We start from the raw sequence: 18,731 nt of genomic DNA, 5'->3' as shown, positions 1-18,731 counted from the left end.
TCCAACTTCCATACATGGATTGGCACTGTCCTTTAATTACTTATTTATTTAACCAATGTTTTAACCCCTTGTAGTAAACTTACTTATTCGAACTCATACAATTAAAATGCTTTTGGGTATTTCGCCGAAACAGTAAATTTTCTGTGTCCAGGCAGGCCAACACATGTTATTTTTATATTTATATGTATAAAACTATTTTTATGGGAAAGTTAATCAAAAGTTTTATTTGTTTTTGCTATTACAATAGCAGAAACTATAAATACAAATAATACCGTAGAAAAACTTAATCAAAAGTAGTTTTTCTAATTTCTTTGTTATGTCCATTACTGTTGTTTGCCAAAATGAAGGCACATTATAACAAATTGAAGCGTAATTTCATTCTAATAGCACTCTCTTTATATTTGAGAAACGTTTGGCTATCGGAAAATAAAAACTTTAAATGTCAAATACTTAAAGGAAGGAAATAAAGTGAAGTTCTTGTCCGAGTCAAAAGTATAATTTCCCTGGGTCTTCTTTTCGACCATTGTAGTAACGAAACAGAACGAAACGAAAGAACTTAGAATGTAAGGCACTGCACTGCTACTGATTCTGGGTCGCTCATAAAAATTTGGACACTGATTGTAGATAAATAAAATTAAAATATTTTATAAAAGTATTTTTATTTATTCAATATGTTTTATAAATAACTATTTCAGAAGCTTTTACGTGTACCTTACTCACATATTAATAATAGAGAAAAAAGCTCTACAATTTTTATACTGAAGGCACAAAAATCATATTGCGTATTAATGCTGCAGATTCTACCTACTAGAATGTACTTAGCTTAATTGTACATTGTACTCAATAATATTTCTAGTGTTAAATCTTGTAACCCGTACAAACTTTATATAAATTTAAGGAATAAAATACAAAGAAATTCGAATGATTTCGAGAAGCTTAAAAATATAATATTTTAAACTATTATGTTGCATTTTTACTATAAAATTATCACTTCACGGGATTTATTGCAACAATATATATCTATTTTAGACGGTAAATAAAATATTTACCCTCCCGACGTTTCGGCTCGGTTGCACGAGTCATGGTCGCGGGCAGACCAATAAATCCCGTGAAGTGATAATTTTATAGCTTAAAAATAATTATACAGTGAAACGAAAACTGAAGTCCTGCAAACTATAATTATAAAAGTGTAAAAATAAGAAATTAACAAGAAATTGCAATAAGAAAGGAGAAAGTGCATTAATAAGAAAAAATTTAGTACTGTTTACTCAAATTTTTGTAATAAGAGGGATTTGAGCCCCCTAATTTTCTAGTCTCAAACATTAAGAAAAACATAAGTTATGTATTTAAAAAAAAATGTGCCTTTGTAGTTATGTTATAATGCAAAACAAATGATGTCTTCGTATTGATATTAAAACATTTCATATTCGTTGTTATGTGTATTTAAACAATTTGTGATTTTCCCACGAAAGTACAATAAATTCCCTTCGATAAAACAGAGTGAATAAAATATCTATAGATACATTTTATAAGAGGTAGACATTTTTGCTAAGCATGATTGATTCGGCCTTTTCCAGATTTTGTATAAAATATGTTATCTATAAAAATAAATATATATTAAAATTACTATAATCGCACTTGTAACGTGCGTCAACGAATTTTAAAACCTTATACATATTTGTTCTTTCTATTAGGTGGACAATGCGCTTTAGTCCTTGTAACAGACGTCGACTTACTTAAAAATAAATTATGTTTGGGAAAGTAGAACTAATAGAAAATTATCAGTTTTATACATTACGGTTAAAACAACCTATGCGCACATAGTGGATTTTTGTTATGGGACTATAAGGGCAAATACAAACGGTTTAGATGCAAGTAAAAGTTCTTAGAAAACATCCGGACTTTTAGAGATTGTAAACTTGCATTCTATAGGAAAATTATTTAAAATAATTTATCTTCATTATATTTTATATTTTTATTTCAGTCTGTTAAAATTAAAATATATCACAAAAATCCTCTACTTTCCTATCCGTCTCAAAAATCCACTCTGTATACTTGAAATGCGTACACTATACACTTCATGATTAAAATTGTAAACAGCTAAAATATTCCAACACTGTGATTCAACTAAATGCACTAACAAAGTATTTTAATAGTAAAATATATCACCACCCTACACTTAAAACATTCATAGGTATAGGATATACTTACCTAAATAATAATTTAACAACAGAAACCCCATTTATCATAAAGATCTTAAACTACTTGGTATGGTCTGTATTTAGTCATTCTATTACTTACATTTTTTCAAATACTAAGGAATGCGAAATTACCATGGATAAAAAGGATGTTATAGGTACCTATCAGGATAGATAGGAAACATGTTTAAAGTACCGATAAGTACTAACATAAAAACAAAATTGATTATATAAATAATTCAATTAACACTTAAAAATTACGATTGCTTGAAAAGTGCAGTACTTATTTGTTAGGTAGCTAATTGCTCGAAAGAGCATTAGCGTAACTAATTTTTATACGTATATTTAATTCACTTACCGCGGTAGAACTTTAATCTTTATTTAATCAATAGCTTACAATAAGTGCTAGATCATGAATTACTAGACATCAAACATTTTATGTATCTATAAACCTACGCCTACAACCTTTATGGCTTAACTCAACTATTTGTGTGCCTTTCCCTTTGTCCTATACCGTTTAACTTTAAATGTAGTAGATACCGAAATATTATAATAGTAAAGGTATATACGTAGTTCTATGGAACTAAGTTATGTTAATCTATTTATTGCTGCAGAAAGGACAATTAGGTATTTTAATTTTTAAACCTGTGGTACACAGCGGGTATGAGAGCGAGGCTCTTGTGGGCGCATCACGTTTACGATTTGACAGCTCATAGCTAGCTCGCAGACGCTTACGAAAACACTATGTAAAAGAAATTTTGCGTACGCAAATAGGACTGAAAATCTCGCTTAATTTATGATCGCACTTGTACCCGCTGTGTGCCAGAAACTTTATATCTTATACAATTAATTACGCAACTGCCAACAACTGACTAAACTTTAAAAACTATGTTGACTAGTCCAAATAATTTATTAATTTAGTGTAAGTATTATGAATCCGGTTTCTCATCAATGGCAACTAGCTGAAACGACATACGTACGAAAAAAATATAGCTGAAATGGTTCAGTTGTTTTCGAGTTTATTTATAGATAACTTGATGAGAAACCGAGGTTCATTGTCTTTGAAACATGTTAAAGTACATTCACATTGATTTCAACGTACTTGATGAAACAAAACATCGCACCTCGTATGCCTCGTACCAATGTAAATGTATCTTTATCTTATCTTATTAATTAATTCTAAAGTGCTATAATTATATTCTTTGTAACAGATACAAGAATATTACATATTCCTTATCATTTATTATTAATATAATAAATATTTTTCCGCTTTCATTGTAATTTACTCAACAAGCCAATTAACAGGTGCTTTTCAATTGTGACACTATATTAAACTTTGGTTCCACATTTGCATGGCAAGATAATAAACTATGTAACAAATAAACATAACATGCAACAAATAAATTAAGTAGTACTGTGTTTGTGCACAATGCTTATATCTATCTTATTATTACGTTCCAAATGAATCCTTGGGACACTTTCGTTTGGTATTTTTAGGCATTTTCCATGATTAATGATTTTGTATCTTTTTAAATGATTGATGCGAGTGATCACTCGTCTGGATTGTCTCTCCGACAGATTTAATTTCACGAAAGCTCTCCGATGGGCGCGTTTTGAAGCCACAAATCGTGAATGAAGTTGTAGAGATCATCACTGACTGCCACCTATAAAGGAGAACGTAAACTGAATAAAGTATTTACATTTGCTTTATCTTTTTCTTATCAAATCTGTTATTTGATTGGAAAAGATCCACCATTAGTAGACCTGACCTGGTAGTTAACGTATCGGCCTATATTTTTCTTATCAAATCTGTTATTTGATTGGAAAAAACCCACCATTAGTAGACCTGACCTGGTAGTTAACGTATCGGCCTACATTACCAGCTATGGTGGCGGGTCGAATCCCACCGTGATAAAATGGTAGCATGATGTGATGAGTAGGTACGACCATTTATAGCCGGATTCATGCACGTTATTTTTAGTAGTCAGTCATTTTTAATTGTCTGATGAAATAATAACTGTTGATTTTATACGTTCTGAGAGATGAGATTGCTGAAGTACCTATTTATAGTAATGAACAACTTAACTTACCTTGTACGGGGTGGGGTTCAAGTTTCTCTTGATGTCCTGCCGCAGGGTTCGGAGCGATGACTGCACCCGCTCCCGCACCTCGAGCAGAGGCTTCGGCTGGATGCAAATACGCCCGTCCTTCCAGTACACCTAAAAAGTAATTTAAATGTTTAGGATGTTAGAAACTTGAAAAACTCGTGAGCGACAAATATTAACGAAAGATAATGTAATGAAATATAAATTAGTTAGGTAATTAAGACAAATTATATCGCTGTGCAGATTGAATACAGATCATAAACTTCAACAATCCTCAGAGTGAAACACATTGGACCAGTACCGGGAGCGTTTCGATTTTGTAACGCATTCCTGTAGGTTCACTACCAGAGCTTACCGCTTACCGCCTCAATGTATTTTGGGCTTGTAGTATAGATTTGACCAACTACTCATGACAATTTTAAGGATGTCGCACATTTATCAACCCGGAAAGGGATCGTAACCGAATCAACTTGAGGCGGTCAGTATTCTTTGTATGAAACTCCATTCTGCAACGCACATAACAAATCGTAACGTAAACGCCTCGCCTCGCGATTTATAGCTCGCGAAAGGCGATTCGGCGTTGATCCCTTTCAGAGTTGATAAGTCTGCTATGAGCTTAACTCTGATACCTAATTAAGAGATTTTCAAAGCAAAAGCATTTCAAATCAGGTGCCTAATGCATCGATATTACTTCTAAACTCACTGTTGAGTGGGGTCTTGAAATGAAAGAGTCCTTCGAGCCGGATCAAACTGGGTCTTCAAATGAAAGAGAGTGGACTGTATAATGATGTTTACTGGACGCTCGTGTAGAAAACATAAACAAGGGTGCGCGTTCGCGGAGGGCGGAAGTCCAAGTGTCCCTCCCGCTGCCCGCGCAGACCGCTGTAGTGTTGTGTCTGGCTTCCGGCGAGCGTAGTGATGTGGGCAGCAGGAGGGCGAGTTGAGAAAGATGCGCAGACACTCACCTTGTACAGATGTTCAACTTTGCTGGGAATGACGTATGCCCTCTTGGATTCCTGGAAGGGATGCCGGCAGAGCACCTTCTGGCCAACTCCTGGCGCCGGCTCTGAAGACCTTTGAAGCAAATCGATGAGCGCGTGACCGTCTGCGCCGAACAATCTATAGGCCTGCAACAAAATTTTATAATGTACACTTCTTGCTATCATCATCATTATCATTTCAGCCACATGACGTCCACTGCTGAACATAGGCCTCCCCCAATGACTTCCATATCGCACGGTTTTGGTAGCGGCCTGCATCCAGCGCCTTCCTGCTACCTTTATCAGGTCGTCGGTCCACCTTGTAGGTGGACGTCCCACGCTGCGTTTCCCTTCACTTCTTGCTATAAACATGGAAAATGCCTGTTTCCCTAGCCAGTAGGTACCTTTTGGAGTAACCCACTAGCTCCAATTGCAAGTGCATTTCTGTAGCACTTATATAAAAAAAACTACTAACTCTTATGAATAAGTACAGGCTCCAGCTTAGTTATGAATCTTAAATTGCGAAAAAACATACAGATTTATACTGTGGTGCTATAACACTGGCTAAGATAACCGTTATAACGTCTATTTACTAGGATGAAAACAGATAAAACTGATTGAGTTTTTACGAATAAGAGTCTAGTAGGTAGTTTATCCATATTTGGCTCTACACAGCTAAAGTGAGCTAAACACATTATACTGAAATATCTATAAGTGCTGTATAATTGTACCATTAGTCAACAATTTGGATATTTTATGCTGTGTAACTTTAAATTATACCTACTCGTAATTTATTATCATCATCTTAAACAGATAAAGTTGCGTTATCATCATGAGAGTGATGATAAGTGAGATAGCATTACTTTGTATCCAAAGTACATAACCTACCTATAGTCAGCGGAAAAATTCCAGACGCGAAACATTTCAACGTCTCATCAAGTTAATTACTAGCCCCTTAAATAGTTGTAACAAGGACGATTTTTCAATACCACTGTAAAGTATGATGTGCTCTCATTACTTGTTTTACCTAATTTGACTATCAGGCAATCGGTCTTAGTTTAAGCACTTACAATATCAGTCATTGACTTTCAAATCTATTGCATTGTATTACCAAAGGTAAACAAACTTTAGGTACATACTTTAACTAAAATAATAATTTCGAAGTTAACAAAAAGATAGATAGACTAGCATCATTAACCATCAATATGGTTTTAAATACGTCTTATACAAAAGTACAATTTTACTTTTAGTATCACAAAAAGTAACAAAAGCTCATGAAAACGAATGCAAGAAGAGCATCCTCAGAGAAAGAAATGTAGAAAATATATAAAATGTCTATAATATTTATTTGGATAGCATTGATGGGCTTTAAGTACGTAACAAGCCAGTTAAATATCATATTAGGTATTATGTCGAAAATAATTGTGGAATTCATATTTTCAATTTGGTGTTAGGCGTTACCTTTAGTATGCAGCCTTGGCACCAAAACTTGTACAGACGACAGCACATCAGACTACCCATATTTATTGGAAACTCGTTTCTATTTCAACTACATAAGAACCCAGTATTTAGCTTGACGTGGTACCGACTGTACTATACAGTATATACGTTTTCATTCTTATCATTAGGTTCAAGATCACTTATTACGTATCTAACAAGTTATCATTTATGTAAGTTATTAATATTAAAACCAGTATTTTAAAACCTCCTTATCTTCATAATAAATAGTCTAGACTATAAAATACAATACCGACTGTTCCGGCTTCAAAATAAATAAATAGTTATTTTGAAGCCGGAACAGTCGGTAATAGCCTGTAATGTAAAGCTGCACCAGTTGCGCTACCTATTCGATTCGAACATAGTACTCACTCATGAGCAGAGCATACTATAGTATAGATCGTTTCATCCACGAAGACGCGCCCCACCATTCTTCCGCTAATGTTTGAGTGTTATCGCTACAATAATGACGCTCGGATTGCTTGGATCAAACTCCCCGCACCCAGCGCTTCTCTCTTCGCGCGTCTAATTGGCGCGACTTCGTGGATCAAACTATCTATATTATACTAATCCCTCAGTATCCATTGGACATGGTGTGGTTAGGGGTCAAGCCCCACCTAAAAAAATATTCCTAGATACGCCAACGGTTACTACAAGCTCTAAAATATGAGCCTAAATTTAATTTTAGCGACTTGAACTTCCACTGGCCTAGAACTAAACCTTTTAAAGCGGAATGCTAATTTATGGAAGTGGATGTTAATTAGATCTTGGTAACTTCGTTTCAATGTCACATCTTGTATTATTTATTAATTATAATTACTAATCTCTTTAAATAACTTACATGTCGTCAAACTTTTATGTACTTATAATAAATCAAGTAGATACCTACTAAGAACTTACATTGGTCTTCGAAAATTCTAAAGAACGGAATGAAAAAGGCCGGATTTAGGGGAGGGTGTAACATAATGTGCTATTGTCAGTCACTTCTACAAGAAAGCGCCCCACAATTAAACGTTTAAGGAATTTTTTCGAAGCAAATGAATGTGTATAACAAAACATTGCCTTTCACTTTGAGAGCCACATTTTATCGATATATATGTACTTGCAAATTGTAATTTAATTTAGTTTAACACATTCGAAGTCGAACGTGTAAAGTCCCAAACAGATCATTAAATAACCCTCCTTCTTGCGCAGTCGGGTAACAATGGGCGTGTACCAAATAGGGTCTAGAACACACCAAAAGAGATTATCAAAGTGTAAATATAATTTATAACATTCAAATAATGTAATTTAAATATGATTTGATACACAGTTAAAGTAAGTGACCTTCATTCAATTCCATCACCCTCGACCTCTAAATCCGACCCTGTGTATTGAATAATAGGATGATGTTTTATCTGCTTGTCATTGTAGTGATGATTAATTACAGACAGGTGACTCGTATACTTAATATCAAAATATTGACTAAATGTTTTTTTGCAATTTAAGAATGAACAACAAACCACATTGTGTTTGTCATGATTTGTGAATACTCGTGTACCTAATACAGAATATTCATGAATCATAATGAATATTCGTGATACTGCATTATTTCATAGATATGGATAATATCTTATAAATGATGGGAAAGATAAAAAATCAATTAGGCATAGTTATCTACATGATGGTAGGTATTCCATAGATAAATAGAGCTGTTATTACCTCTTTGTGTCCTGGTATTGTGACCTTTCCAACATCTTGGCTTAGCTTGATTCGTGGTTGCCCATTTATTTCCACTAGCTTGTAAACACATCCTAATGCTGGCTGACGTTGGCAAGTAACTGAAAATAGTTATTGTAATCTTGAGCGTTGCAAAAAGTTAAAATCATCATACAAAAAGTACAGAAGCATCTAATAATTTTAATTCGAAGTTAATGCAAACAAAATAGGTACCGGCATTCGGTTTCGTTTCCCAACTAGGTGCCGTCTAAAATGTTGACTCCAAATATCGTGCTAATATTTTAATTCGAATGTAAACCACCATGCGACAATAACTTTTAACAATATCTAATGCTGCAATGCATTTATCAAAAGTAGAATCCAAGTAATGCAAAGTTTTCTTTGGCGTGCCAATAGAAGTCGAATAAAATTGTCAGACACCAACACCACACGCTAGTGTTACAGCTGTAGAGGTTGCTAGCTGGATTTATGAAAATAAAGTTTTGTAAATTTAAATTCTAATGTTTACGCCTTGACGTCATTCCCTGTCTTAATCACGAAGTTAATACTCTCATTGACATACACTTTCCTAAAGTTAAACATATCAAAACAATATGGCAACAATGTAACTATCAGTATAAACATAAGAGTTGTTGAATTGTGCACAATCGTTTCATTAAGCTGTTATCAAAAAAGAACATTACCTAAATGCGTCCCAATGCCAAAACAATCGATTTTGTGGCCTTGCTCGTTCAAGCTCAGTATGGTTTCTTCGTTGATGTCATTAGACGCGACTATGGTCAGTTTGGAGAACCATGGCAGTTTGAAGGCTTCAGCGATTTGTTCGAAGGTCTCCCGGGCCAGTACTGACAAGTAAGCCAAGTCTCCGCTGTCAATACGGATGCCCACTGCTCGATACCCACAGTCGTTTAGAGCCAAAGCCACAGCGCAGAAGTTCAGCAATCCACTCCTGTTGAAAACAAATGCAACTAAATAAAAATAAAATCGAAGAAGCACTAACCATCAATATAATAATAATATAAGCCAAAATAATAAAAATCGTGATGAGCAGTGAGTCCTACATAATGTTATGAATGAAAGGGCGAAAATTGTGACATCTGGCTAGCATTTGTGGGTGAGAACTGGATCCCAAGTTAAGCAGATTAAAATCAGGCACTTGTGACTCATCCTTCTAATTACAATTGCTAACTACACATTCCTTACTAACCATATTTAAGCCTTTATAATATAAATATTTGGGGTCAACTCTGAAGGTAATGAAGTTTGAACTATATTAGTGGTTGTCCTAGTAAGTAGGTTATTTATTGACGTCCACAGTTTCAATTGCTAGTGTGTAAAACAGAGGTTTGTAAAGGTCTCATGTATTTAAGGTATTCTTTCTTTCGTATAAACTTGGATTTTCAAGGTAATTCAAGTACTACAAAAACTATGTTTCTTCAAACAGTAATCTTTTCTAATTTTTCCATACGAATCGTTCTTAAAAAATATTTTTAAACAAAGGAAATACTACGTCGCGGGTCGGTTTGCGATTACAAGTTACGAGTTTAAAGTAGGTAGGTAAGATTGTAGTAGGTACCTACTGCGGTTTACGAGTTTTTAATCAAATAACGTAAGTAAATAAAATTGGTTAGGGCATATTGCTACTCAAAGTAATTAGTTATAACTGTCCCAGAGGCAACGTGCTTAATGCTTTACGCGAATTACTTGTTGCGGGCTGTGCTCGATGTGAACGCAATTATGCAGCATTATGTCACTAATATCTGCGCGGTATATGTCACGTTCGACGTAATCTCTACATTTGAAACAACTACCTACAAATACCTATAAAGATATACCCTACAGCTAGCATATAAAGATATCTTACAACTGTGCCATTAATACGTGAATGATCGTTTATGATGTGCATGCATACATATTTACTGTGAACTTGTGCGTATCCCTATACAATGCAACTGTGCCCAATGACTAGGATTGTCCCTAATCTTGCTCGTAAGTCCAGGACAATACGTCACACTGAAGCAAATGTAAGTCTCCTCGATTGTGTTTTCGTTTATTTACATTCGGTTGGAAATGAAGCGCTGTCCGTTTGCGCTTCACTGAAAAAGCCAAAGAAAATGTATCGTACTACGGCCATGAGTATGTTAGGCGGCCGGGAGTCCAGCGTGATACGTGCCATCGTGATGTCTCCCACCAGATGCGAGTTATTCATGCCCGTCCCGATGAGGAGTATGTATCATGTATGAACCGGACGCATGCCAGCTTTGAAAACAATCTAATAATCGAAACTCCACATAACTTAGACATAAATGAACAATGCAAAACAATAATACAAGTTTATCAGACACCAAAATATGTCAATGTGTTTTCTATTTGCATCTTTACCTCAGTGTGCGTTCGACCGTGCTATATCCATATGTACTATGTATCGGTGATTTTAGTAGTCTAGTATCATTGGATCCACAGTTGCTATTGTAGCCAGAATGCCCATTCATATGCTGCCTGTGCCGTGACGGTAAGCCTTGAAAATTATACCTCTTGACATCGTACGTATCCACTAGAGCCAGGAAACCTGTTGGGAAGGCTATGGCATACGAGATCAGTGCGGCCAGTTCGCCGTCGCTGGCTTCCTCGGGGGAGATGTCAATGACGGCTGACACGCGGTTACGCCACTCTGAGGCCAGCTCTAGCAAGTTGCAAGGCTCTTGTGTGTCGGCGTGTCTCAGAAGCACGGAATGTATGTCGTCCAGAGTGCTGAATGACGTCACGAACGAGTGGGCGTGCGTCCCCTTCACGGGTATATTGAACATTTTCCCGGCTAAAACGTTACTCGTTCCGTCAAAACCACCTGAAAATAAACATTACGATGTAAATCACAATAATAATGACTCAATAACTAAATTAATGTGGTCATCAAGGAACAAGGTACAAAGTACTAATTTGAATAATAGGATATTAATCACTCGATGACCGATAAATAATATGTGATAATACCGTCACATTTACAAGTACAACTTCATGTTAATTCATCCGTCCGTCTATAAGGAGCGGTGACGTAGCTCAGCAATTACGTTCAATGATATCAACAATGCTTATTAGAAGTCAACGACTTTTTTACTAAGTCTGCCATAGTCGCAGCTACGTATCGGTATCATGCAAACCGTTCGTACAATATGTAAGTTATATAACGGTGAAGAAGGTCGTAGACAATAGATACGTGAAGCTATTGAAGTAGATCGTGGAATTTAGATAGCATGGATGGGAGCTGGAAACTTTGGTAGGCATGACTAACGGTATGGCGTTCAAGGGCGAGGTTCGCGAAAACTTGCCTGATTAAAGCTATTAAATAAAAGTATATTCGCTATTGGAGCTTCTTATGAGTCAGTGGCGCGGCGGTGTGTTATATTGCAGTTTGAACAGGGCGGGCGGCCCGTGCCAGGCACTAAGAGATCGGTTTCACCTGCCCCGGGGCGGATACACGCTAATACAATCAATAACACGAGAACAAGTTAATTTACGCTGTTTCACAAATATTCGCGATTGGGGAGAAAAAAGCTCGTCACTATGCAAAGACTCTCACACTCAAATGTTTTACCTACTTTATGGTTTTACTCCTTTCGACCGCGATTTATAGCGATAAGACCACCTAAATTGTACTGTTCCTGTGTATTTTTTTGTTCTTGTTCTGGTTTCTTGATCTTGTAAATAATAATAAAAATAAAATCACTTTATGGTGTAAAATAAAGTGATTCTATTTTATTATTATTTACAAAATCAAGACACATATTATGTTTGTTACATACCTACTTCCTTTGTTATTTACAGACGATCTTTTCTAATTTAATAGCATGACTGAACGCTACAACAAAACAAGCATTGTTCTGTAGTAGTTACCCTCACTTGCACATTACATATTTTGCAACATTCGTTGTAAATAAATAACAATGGCTAAATACTTTAAGTATTAAAAACTCGAAAATACTTTAAATAGATAGCTATAACTAATAATTACCAATATAAGCGTATTTCGAAGCAGAAAGACCGCCGTCTGGACCTTGTGCCCTGCGCAAACCAAATTCCAGCAGCGACACGCTCTTACCGGCTACCATTCTGTACCTGGCAGCATTCGTCGCCATCAAGCTACAACAAAAGATGAAGGTAGTATGAAATTCATACAATCGATTCAGTAATTTAATCTATCTATCTTCTATATCTTCTATACAGGGTGGAAACGATAAGTGATCTCATTCGATTATTTCTAAACTATACAAGATATCGAAAAACTGGTTACTAATCCTGAAAGTGCTTCACAAGCTCTATCTAACGGTACCAATATTAAGTTACAGAATTAACTGGATCTATCCGAAAATTTCATGTTTTCAGCCTTCATACTAAATGTATGCCAGCCAAACAATAATGGAAGGTATTAATTTTAAAATGTAATGATGAATAAACACTTAAAATGAACTCTATTTAAAATTATTCTTGGAAAACATTGGTTTCAGGCTTTACTTGCTATAATATTAACAAGACATGAGTGCCATGACTGTGGCTGTACTAAATGTATGGAAGCTGGAAACATTGAATTTTCGAATGGATCCAGTTTATTTTGTAACCTATTATTGGTACCATTGGATAGAGCTCGTGAAGCACTTTCAGGATCAGTAACCAGTTTTTTAATATCTTGTATATTTTAGAAATAATCGAGTGAGATCACTTAACGTTTCCACCCTGTATAAATAAAAATGAATTGCTGTTCGTTAGTCTGATAAAAACTCGAGAACGGCTGGGCCGATTGAGCTGATTTTGGTTTTAAAATGTTTGTCGTAGTCCAGGGTAGGTCTAAACGGTGAGCAAATAAGGAAAAATTGCGATGGCTTATTTATTGCCTTTTAGGCGGAACAGAGTTCGCCGGGTCAGCTAGTAATACATAAGTATTATTTTGGTTTGTATACAGGCTGTCCCATAAAGAGCGTGCCAAACTTAAGGAGATGATAGACTAATGGATGGCCATCTATTTTTTTTTAAAGTAGGTATTAATATTTTCGATACGATTTTTTGTCCTCAATTTTGAGCCTTTCTCTTGTTGCTGTGTGTACAAATGAGTAGATATTTCTCTTATTCTTCTTTTTATTCATCTTGAAAATTATTTGCCCAATTATACCCAGAGCAACAAGAGAAAGCACAAAAATAGGGATTAAAAAAAATTAAAAAACTCATAAAATCTCTGAAATGAATTTTACTTAAGCATTTTTTTATGGATGGTCATCCATTAGTCTATCTTCTCCTTAAGTTTGGCACGCTTTTTACGGGACACCCTGTGTAGTTATTAAGGGAACAGGAGGTACAAGACATGCGATGCGAATATGTCATAGGTGATTTATCCCTGGAGCCACTGATCTAAGCTGTGAAAGTTCCTCAATATTATACTAGGTATAATTATGTAAGTACCATATTTTGTCATCATTAAATTTCATTTATGATACACGTGAAGATGTACAAATGGCGGACTTCATAACAATAAGACATGAAGACGAGCTTTGCGTAAATAAGTAAGACAGTGGATAAACTTTAGATATAACATCTAGATCATGAATTTCAAGGTCAAAGTAGTATACTTCAATAGCAACACTATTCAAGTTGGATCAAGTCAAATTAAAACGAAACAGTGCTTTTAGTGATAACAACGCTTAGTTGGATGCAAATTGCAATGTAGCTACTCTAGATATATCCTATCTCATACAAAGTTATTCCAATATAGATAATGGTGACTACAGCAATTAATTGAACTAGTGGAGCCTGACTGATAACAGTATGTGGGTAATACCACAGAATACATAATAGTAGCAACAGAAATTGCACTCCCTTGATCAGGATCAGATGCCGACATTTTAATGGTAATAATAATAATGCAAAATTTCCAACGAACCTGGTGCATTCGAAATCGCACCTTACTACTACGCTCACAAGAGCGCAATTTTTTTGTGATCAGAATTGATCTACCTCGCAGCTCAAGCGTCAGGGTTGTTTAAGCAAAGTAAAATAAATAAAAACTTAATTTTGAGAAGCAATTATTGTATTTACGATTAGTAAACGTTAATCTAGTGGTGTTTGTATTTCGTACCATCTCCAAAGTACCTATTAATAAACTTCAGTGTTGCGATAATTCGAAATTGGACAAACAGTTTTAAAAGGTGTAGTGTCGGAAAATAGACACGGTGAAGTAAAGTTAATGTTTTATTAGCTAAAATAATGTTTTTGCTATAGCTTTTTGCCATAAGTATTTCAAATTTATTTTAAAAAAATGCTGTTATTTTTAATTATTTAAATTACTACAGTTAATTATCATTTTTAAATATTACGATTTTCCATTATAAAGACGAATAACAGTGCTGTTGGAACAATAAACCTTGATTGCGACGATGATCGACTGAGCGAGTATAGGTACGCGTGTGTACACAGGCGCGTGGCAGCCATGACTGATTTGCAACTTGAAGTTGTCGCGCGCTGTAGGTAATTATCTCGGCCGGCATAGGCGAGTGACGGAGGCCTGGTAATACAGCTATCTATACTAATATTATAAAGCTGAAGAGTTCGTTTGTTTACATGAACGCGCCAATCTCAAGAACTACTGGTCCGATATGAAAAATCCCATTTATCGAGGAAGGCTTTAAGTTACATAACTTCACCCTACCAGCCAATAGGGGTGGAGGAGTAAAGAAAAATGTTGCAAAAATATTATTCAAACTATTTTTACGCGTACGAAGTCGCGGGCACACCTAGTGTACTAAGTACATAATATAAATCTGTATAATGCATTTGAAAAAGGTTACTGATACTACGTAGGTAATTTTGTTCGTTTCATAGGTGAGAAACAGTGTATTATTTATGGTAACAAAACAATACACATGCGGCATGCGGATATCTTATGCCTGAGAAGTACAAGTACCTATGAGCTTGTAATATTAAACCTCAGTATTAAACACCCTATCGTACGTAGGTATTGATTGAATGATTAGACGAGGTGATGTGATACATGCAACTTAAAGCGTAAAAATGGTTCCTTAAATACGGAACCCTAAAAATCGTGACATGTAACCGTTTTCAGAAAGATTTAATGTAAAATTCTTCTGGTGGAATTTTATTTTGTTGACATTCAAATCACGACGTAGGTAAAATTACCGCGACCTTCATTTATTTTAAAATTATTCTTATTTCGATTTTTAAAAATTACGAAGCGAATTTGTATTGTTTTAATTTTAAATAGGGTGTACTCATAACTACGTAACTACCAACTAACTTTAGAAGTAGATAAAGATAAGCTCTCATAATTCTTCCTGAATTTAAAATACACAGTAGGTGTGTATCTTAAATTATGTAGGTAGTTAAACAGTTTTGCTGGTTACTGAAAGTAACTACCTACATATTTATTAAATTTTTTCTTATTTGAACAGGGTTGGGGCTGCTTTTAAGATGATAAATTTATTGAATAAAGATGTTAACAATCACTAATAAATTAAGGACATAATCATGATGAAGCAAAGAACTTAATAGAAGGTAAGGTTTACCCTTATGAAAATTAATAAATTTAAAGGACATTGGGAACTTTAATATGAGAAAATGCCCCACGGCGGACAAAGATGAAACGTATTTTATTTCAAAGCTTTATACTTGTAGGTATATTCACTTAAAGCGCTATGTTGTGAGATATGGGAATTCTGAGATATAACGAGTCTAAGTTGAAAATATATTTGTCTAAAATGATTTGATATTTTTACATGTTATGTTGTTTGGCATTGCAGAGTAACCAATAAAAGTAAATAAAATAATATAAATAAATAAAAAATATAAATAAAATAATATAAATAAATAAAAAATATAAATAAAATAATATAAATAAATAAAATATTATAAATACTTAAATTAATATTAGACAACATCTCATACATTACTCCAACCCAAAATAAGTAGCTAAGGCATTTGTGTTATGGAAATCGGGAACGACGAACCACAACACACCCAAACCAGAGACAATGTGAAAAGATCGTTTTCTATATTGTCCCGGCCCGGAATCGAACCCGGGACCTCAGGAATGGCCCAGCACACCTTGAAAACCGGTGTGTGCGCCTCTCCGCCACGGAGGTCGTCAAAAATGTTACCTAAATGTAAAATAAAATAAAATATTAAAACTTCATTTTCTCAATATTCCCATATAAGAGAGAAAAAAAAATGCACGGAAATTCATTGGATATTAGTATGTATCATCTGTGATAGGTTTCGTTTGTGTCCGCTACTTTTCGAAAAGTGGGGCAAAAAGTTCCCAATGTCATTTCTTGATATTTTTTATTTGTTCTGAATATAATTTTCTAGAGAAGCATTACTAATAAATCCTGGATATTTTTTTATAAACTGGACTGGCCTTGATTAAAAAAAATTTAATGATTTACAAAAAATATATTTGAAATAATATAATTTATCATATAAATAATTATTAAGTTAAGTCTAGATGACCTATACATAAAATATTAGATCAACTTTAGAACTTTTAGATCAATTTCCACACATTACCCCAAACCATATTACCATAAAAATTACAAAATTCAGTATAAAGACTAAACATTGTGAATCACTAATTTACACAGACAATTACTTTTTGCCTTGAATATTATTGTGTCACCGACTTACCTAGCAAAGTTAACCAGGGTCAATAGGGTTGTCTCCAGTAATTGAGTAATAATTAACGGTCCTTCTACTCTTAACAGTGGTACTCTGAAATATTAAAACACCCATTAGTCTCAATCGTCAAGATAGGAGAATTTGTTAAATAAAAAATATTTACCTTGGGAAAACAACTGAACCTTCTTCAATGGCGCTCAATTTAACATCTTTGCATGTTAAATCTTTTAAGTATGCAAAGAATTCCGCCTCAATATTATCTGGCAGTGTTTGCATTAAATATTCTATATCTAAAAAAATTAAATGATACATTATTTATGTACAATTTTTAGTGTTATAATCATTTTATACGCATTAAACCAATATATTTTATTTCATACCTATCGTATTGTATCGTATCTTATTACCTATATTTTTTTAATTTATTATAATTTTAGATTTAATGCAACAATAGAATAAAAATCTTACCACTGTCTGAATAATGAAAATTATGCAGAAATTTCAAACATTCTTCAAGTCCCGCAAATATTGTAAATTCTCCATGGAATGGGTTGGTACGGAAAAACAAATCAAATACAGCAACATCATTCACTTTACCAGATTTCCAATAAGCGTAAGCCATAGTGATTTGGTAAAGGTCTGCAGACAAAAAATAAAAAAAGATGTAAATAAGGTCAAAGCACAATATTATCCACCCAGCATTTAAAGATGTTTAATAATAAATTTTTTAAAGATAGTGAAAAAAATTCACTTGAAATTATTTATTTTTCAAGAAAATATTAGTGTAGGTTGTTAAAGTTTGAATTGCTCCAAATGTTAAGATGTTTCAAAGTGCATCAGAAAAACAAATTTCAAAATTCGCTCCAAAATAAAATATTGCTAGACATACCAGTGAGTAGGGGTTGCACAATGCCATTCTGTCTCGCCGTTCTCACTTTGCAGGTTAAATCGTGGTTAGACATTTTAGTTAATGACCAACTCGCGTTATTTTATGTTACGTACGTCAACTATGCACGGTATCTGTTGAACGACTAAAAAAACAAACTCATTGCGATCAACAGCTTGTATGTTTGAGCTTATCAGCGCGCCAAACACGATTTGACAGAATATTACACATGCGCACTTTAATTCTATTGACTATACAAGTTTTAAGGTCACTTTTGAAGGTCGTGAGTATAAAAGTTTTAAAACTCTTGCGTCCCCATCAAATTGAAAGTTTTACACTACACAATATTACATCACATTGATCAAAAATGCAATAACTGTGTGATAAAAGTAGCTAACTTGCTAAATAAAGTTTAAAGGTATGTACTAACTGGCGTTAAAACTAAAATGAGCGGTTCAGTACGGACGTCACGGTGAAGATGTTAATTTATATTATTCATATTTTATTTATACTTTTAATTTTAATTCAACTTGATTTAACGCAACTATCTCGTCCTTGCTTTTTATTAAAAGAGCAGATTAGAAAGAGATGGGACGAACGACTAGTGCACGGGATTCTTGAAAATGACAGTGACAAATCAAATGTCAAACTCAGATGTCACTAGTGTCAAATT

The 18,731-nt window shown here is 34.4% G+C and overlaps 1 protein-coding gene across 3 annotated transcripts; it reads right to left on the bottom strand.

Moving 5' to 3' along the window:
- Positions 1 to 648: 648 nt before the first annotated feature.
- Positions 649 to 18,664, bottom strand: LOC135072510 (nicotinate phosphoribosyltransferase). Of its 3 annotated transcripts, XM_063966462.1 has the most exons (12): positions 18,489 to 18,664; positions 18,062 to 18,203; positions 17,641 to 17,811; positions 17,336 to 17,462; positions 17,182 to 17,265; positions 12,509 to 12,636; positions 10,882 to 11,344; positions 9,183 to 9,448; positions 8,482 to 8,600; positions 5,269 to 5,430; positions 4,289 to 4,417; positions 649 to 3,862 (listed from the first exon to the last, which is right to left on the bottom strand). In XM_063966462.1, the coding sequence occupies exons 2-12, from the start codon at positions 18,132 to 18,134 to the stop codon at positions 3,785 to 3,787; spliced, it is 1,800 nt and encodes a 599-aa protein (XP_063822532.1). In that variant the 5' UTR covers positions 18,135 to 18,203; positions 18,489 to 18,664; the 3' UTR covers positions 649 to 3,784. The 3 variants fall into 3 exon arrangements, with proteins under 3 accessions (XP_063822532.1, XP_063822524.1, XP_063822539.1); XM_063966454.1 differs by having other exon boundaries at positions 18,062 to 18,664; XM_063966469.1 differs by having other exon boundaries at positions 11,032 to 11,344; positions 18,062 to 18,664.
- Between the last annotated feature and the right edge of the window lie 67 nt (positions 18,665 to 18,731).

This window comes from Ostrinia nubilalis, chromosome 1, assembly GCF_963855985.1.
Source record: "Ostrinia nubilalis chromosome 1, ilOstNubi1.1, whole genome shotgun sequence".
In the NCBI taxonomy this organism is placed as follows: domain Eukaryota; kingdom Metazoa; phylum Arthropoda; class Insecta; order Lepidoptera; family Crambidae; genus Ostrinia; species Ostrinia nubilalis.
This window is presented reverse-complemented; position numbering and strand designations above follow the sequence as displayed.

Excerpts from the sequence above, each read along its gene's own strand:
- LOC135072510 (XM_063966454.1), bottom strand. The coding sequence starts at position 18,134 with ATGTCTAACCACGATTTAACCTGCAAAGTGAGAACGGCGAGACAGAAT. Across the intron at positions 12,637-17,181 it reads ACCCTGGTTAACTTTGCTAG|CTTGATGGCGACGAATGCTG; the intron begins GTAAGTCGGTGA and ends CTTTTGTTGTAG. Across the intron at positions 8,601-9,182 it reads TGGCATTGGGACGCATTTAG|TTACTTGCCAACGTCAGCCA; the intron begins GTAATGTTCTTT and ends AACTATTTTCAG.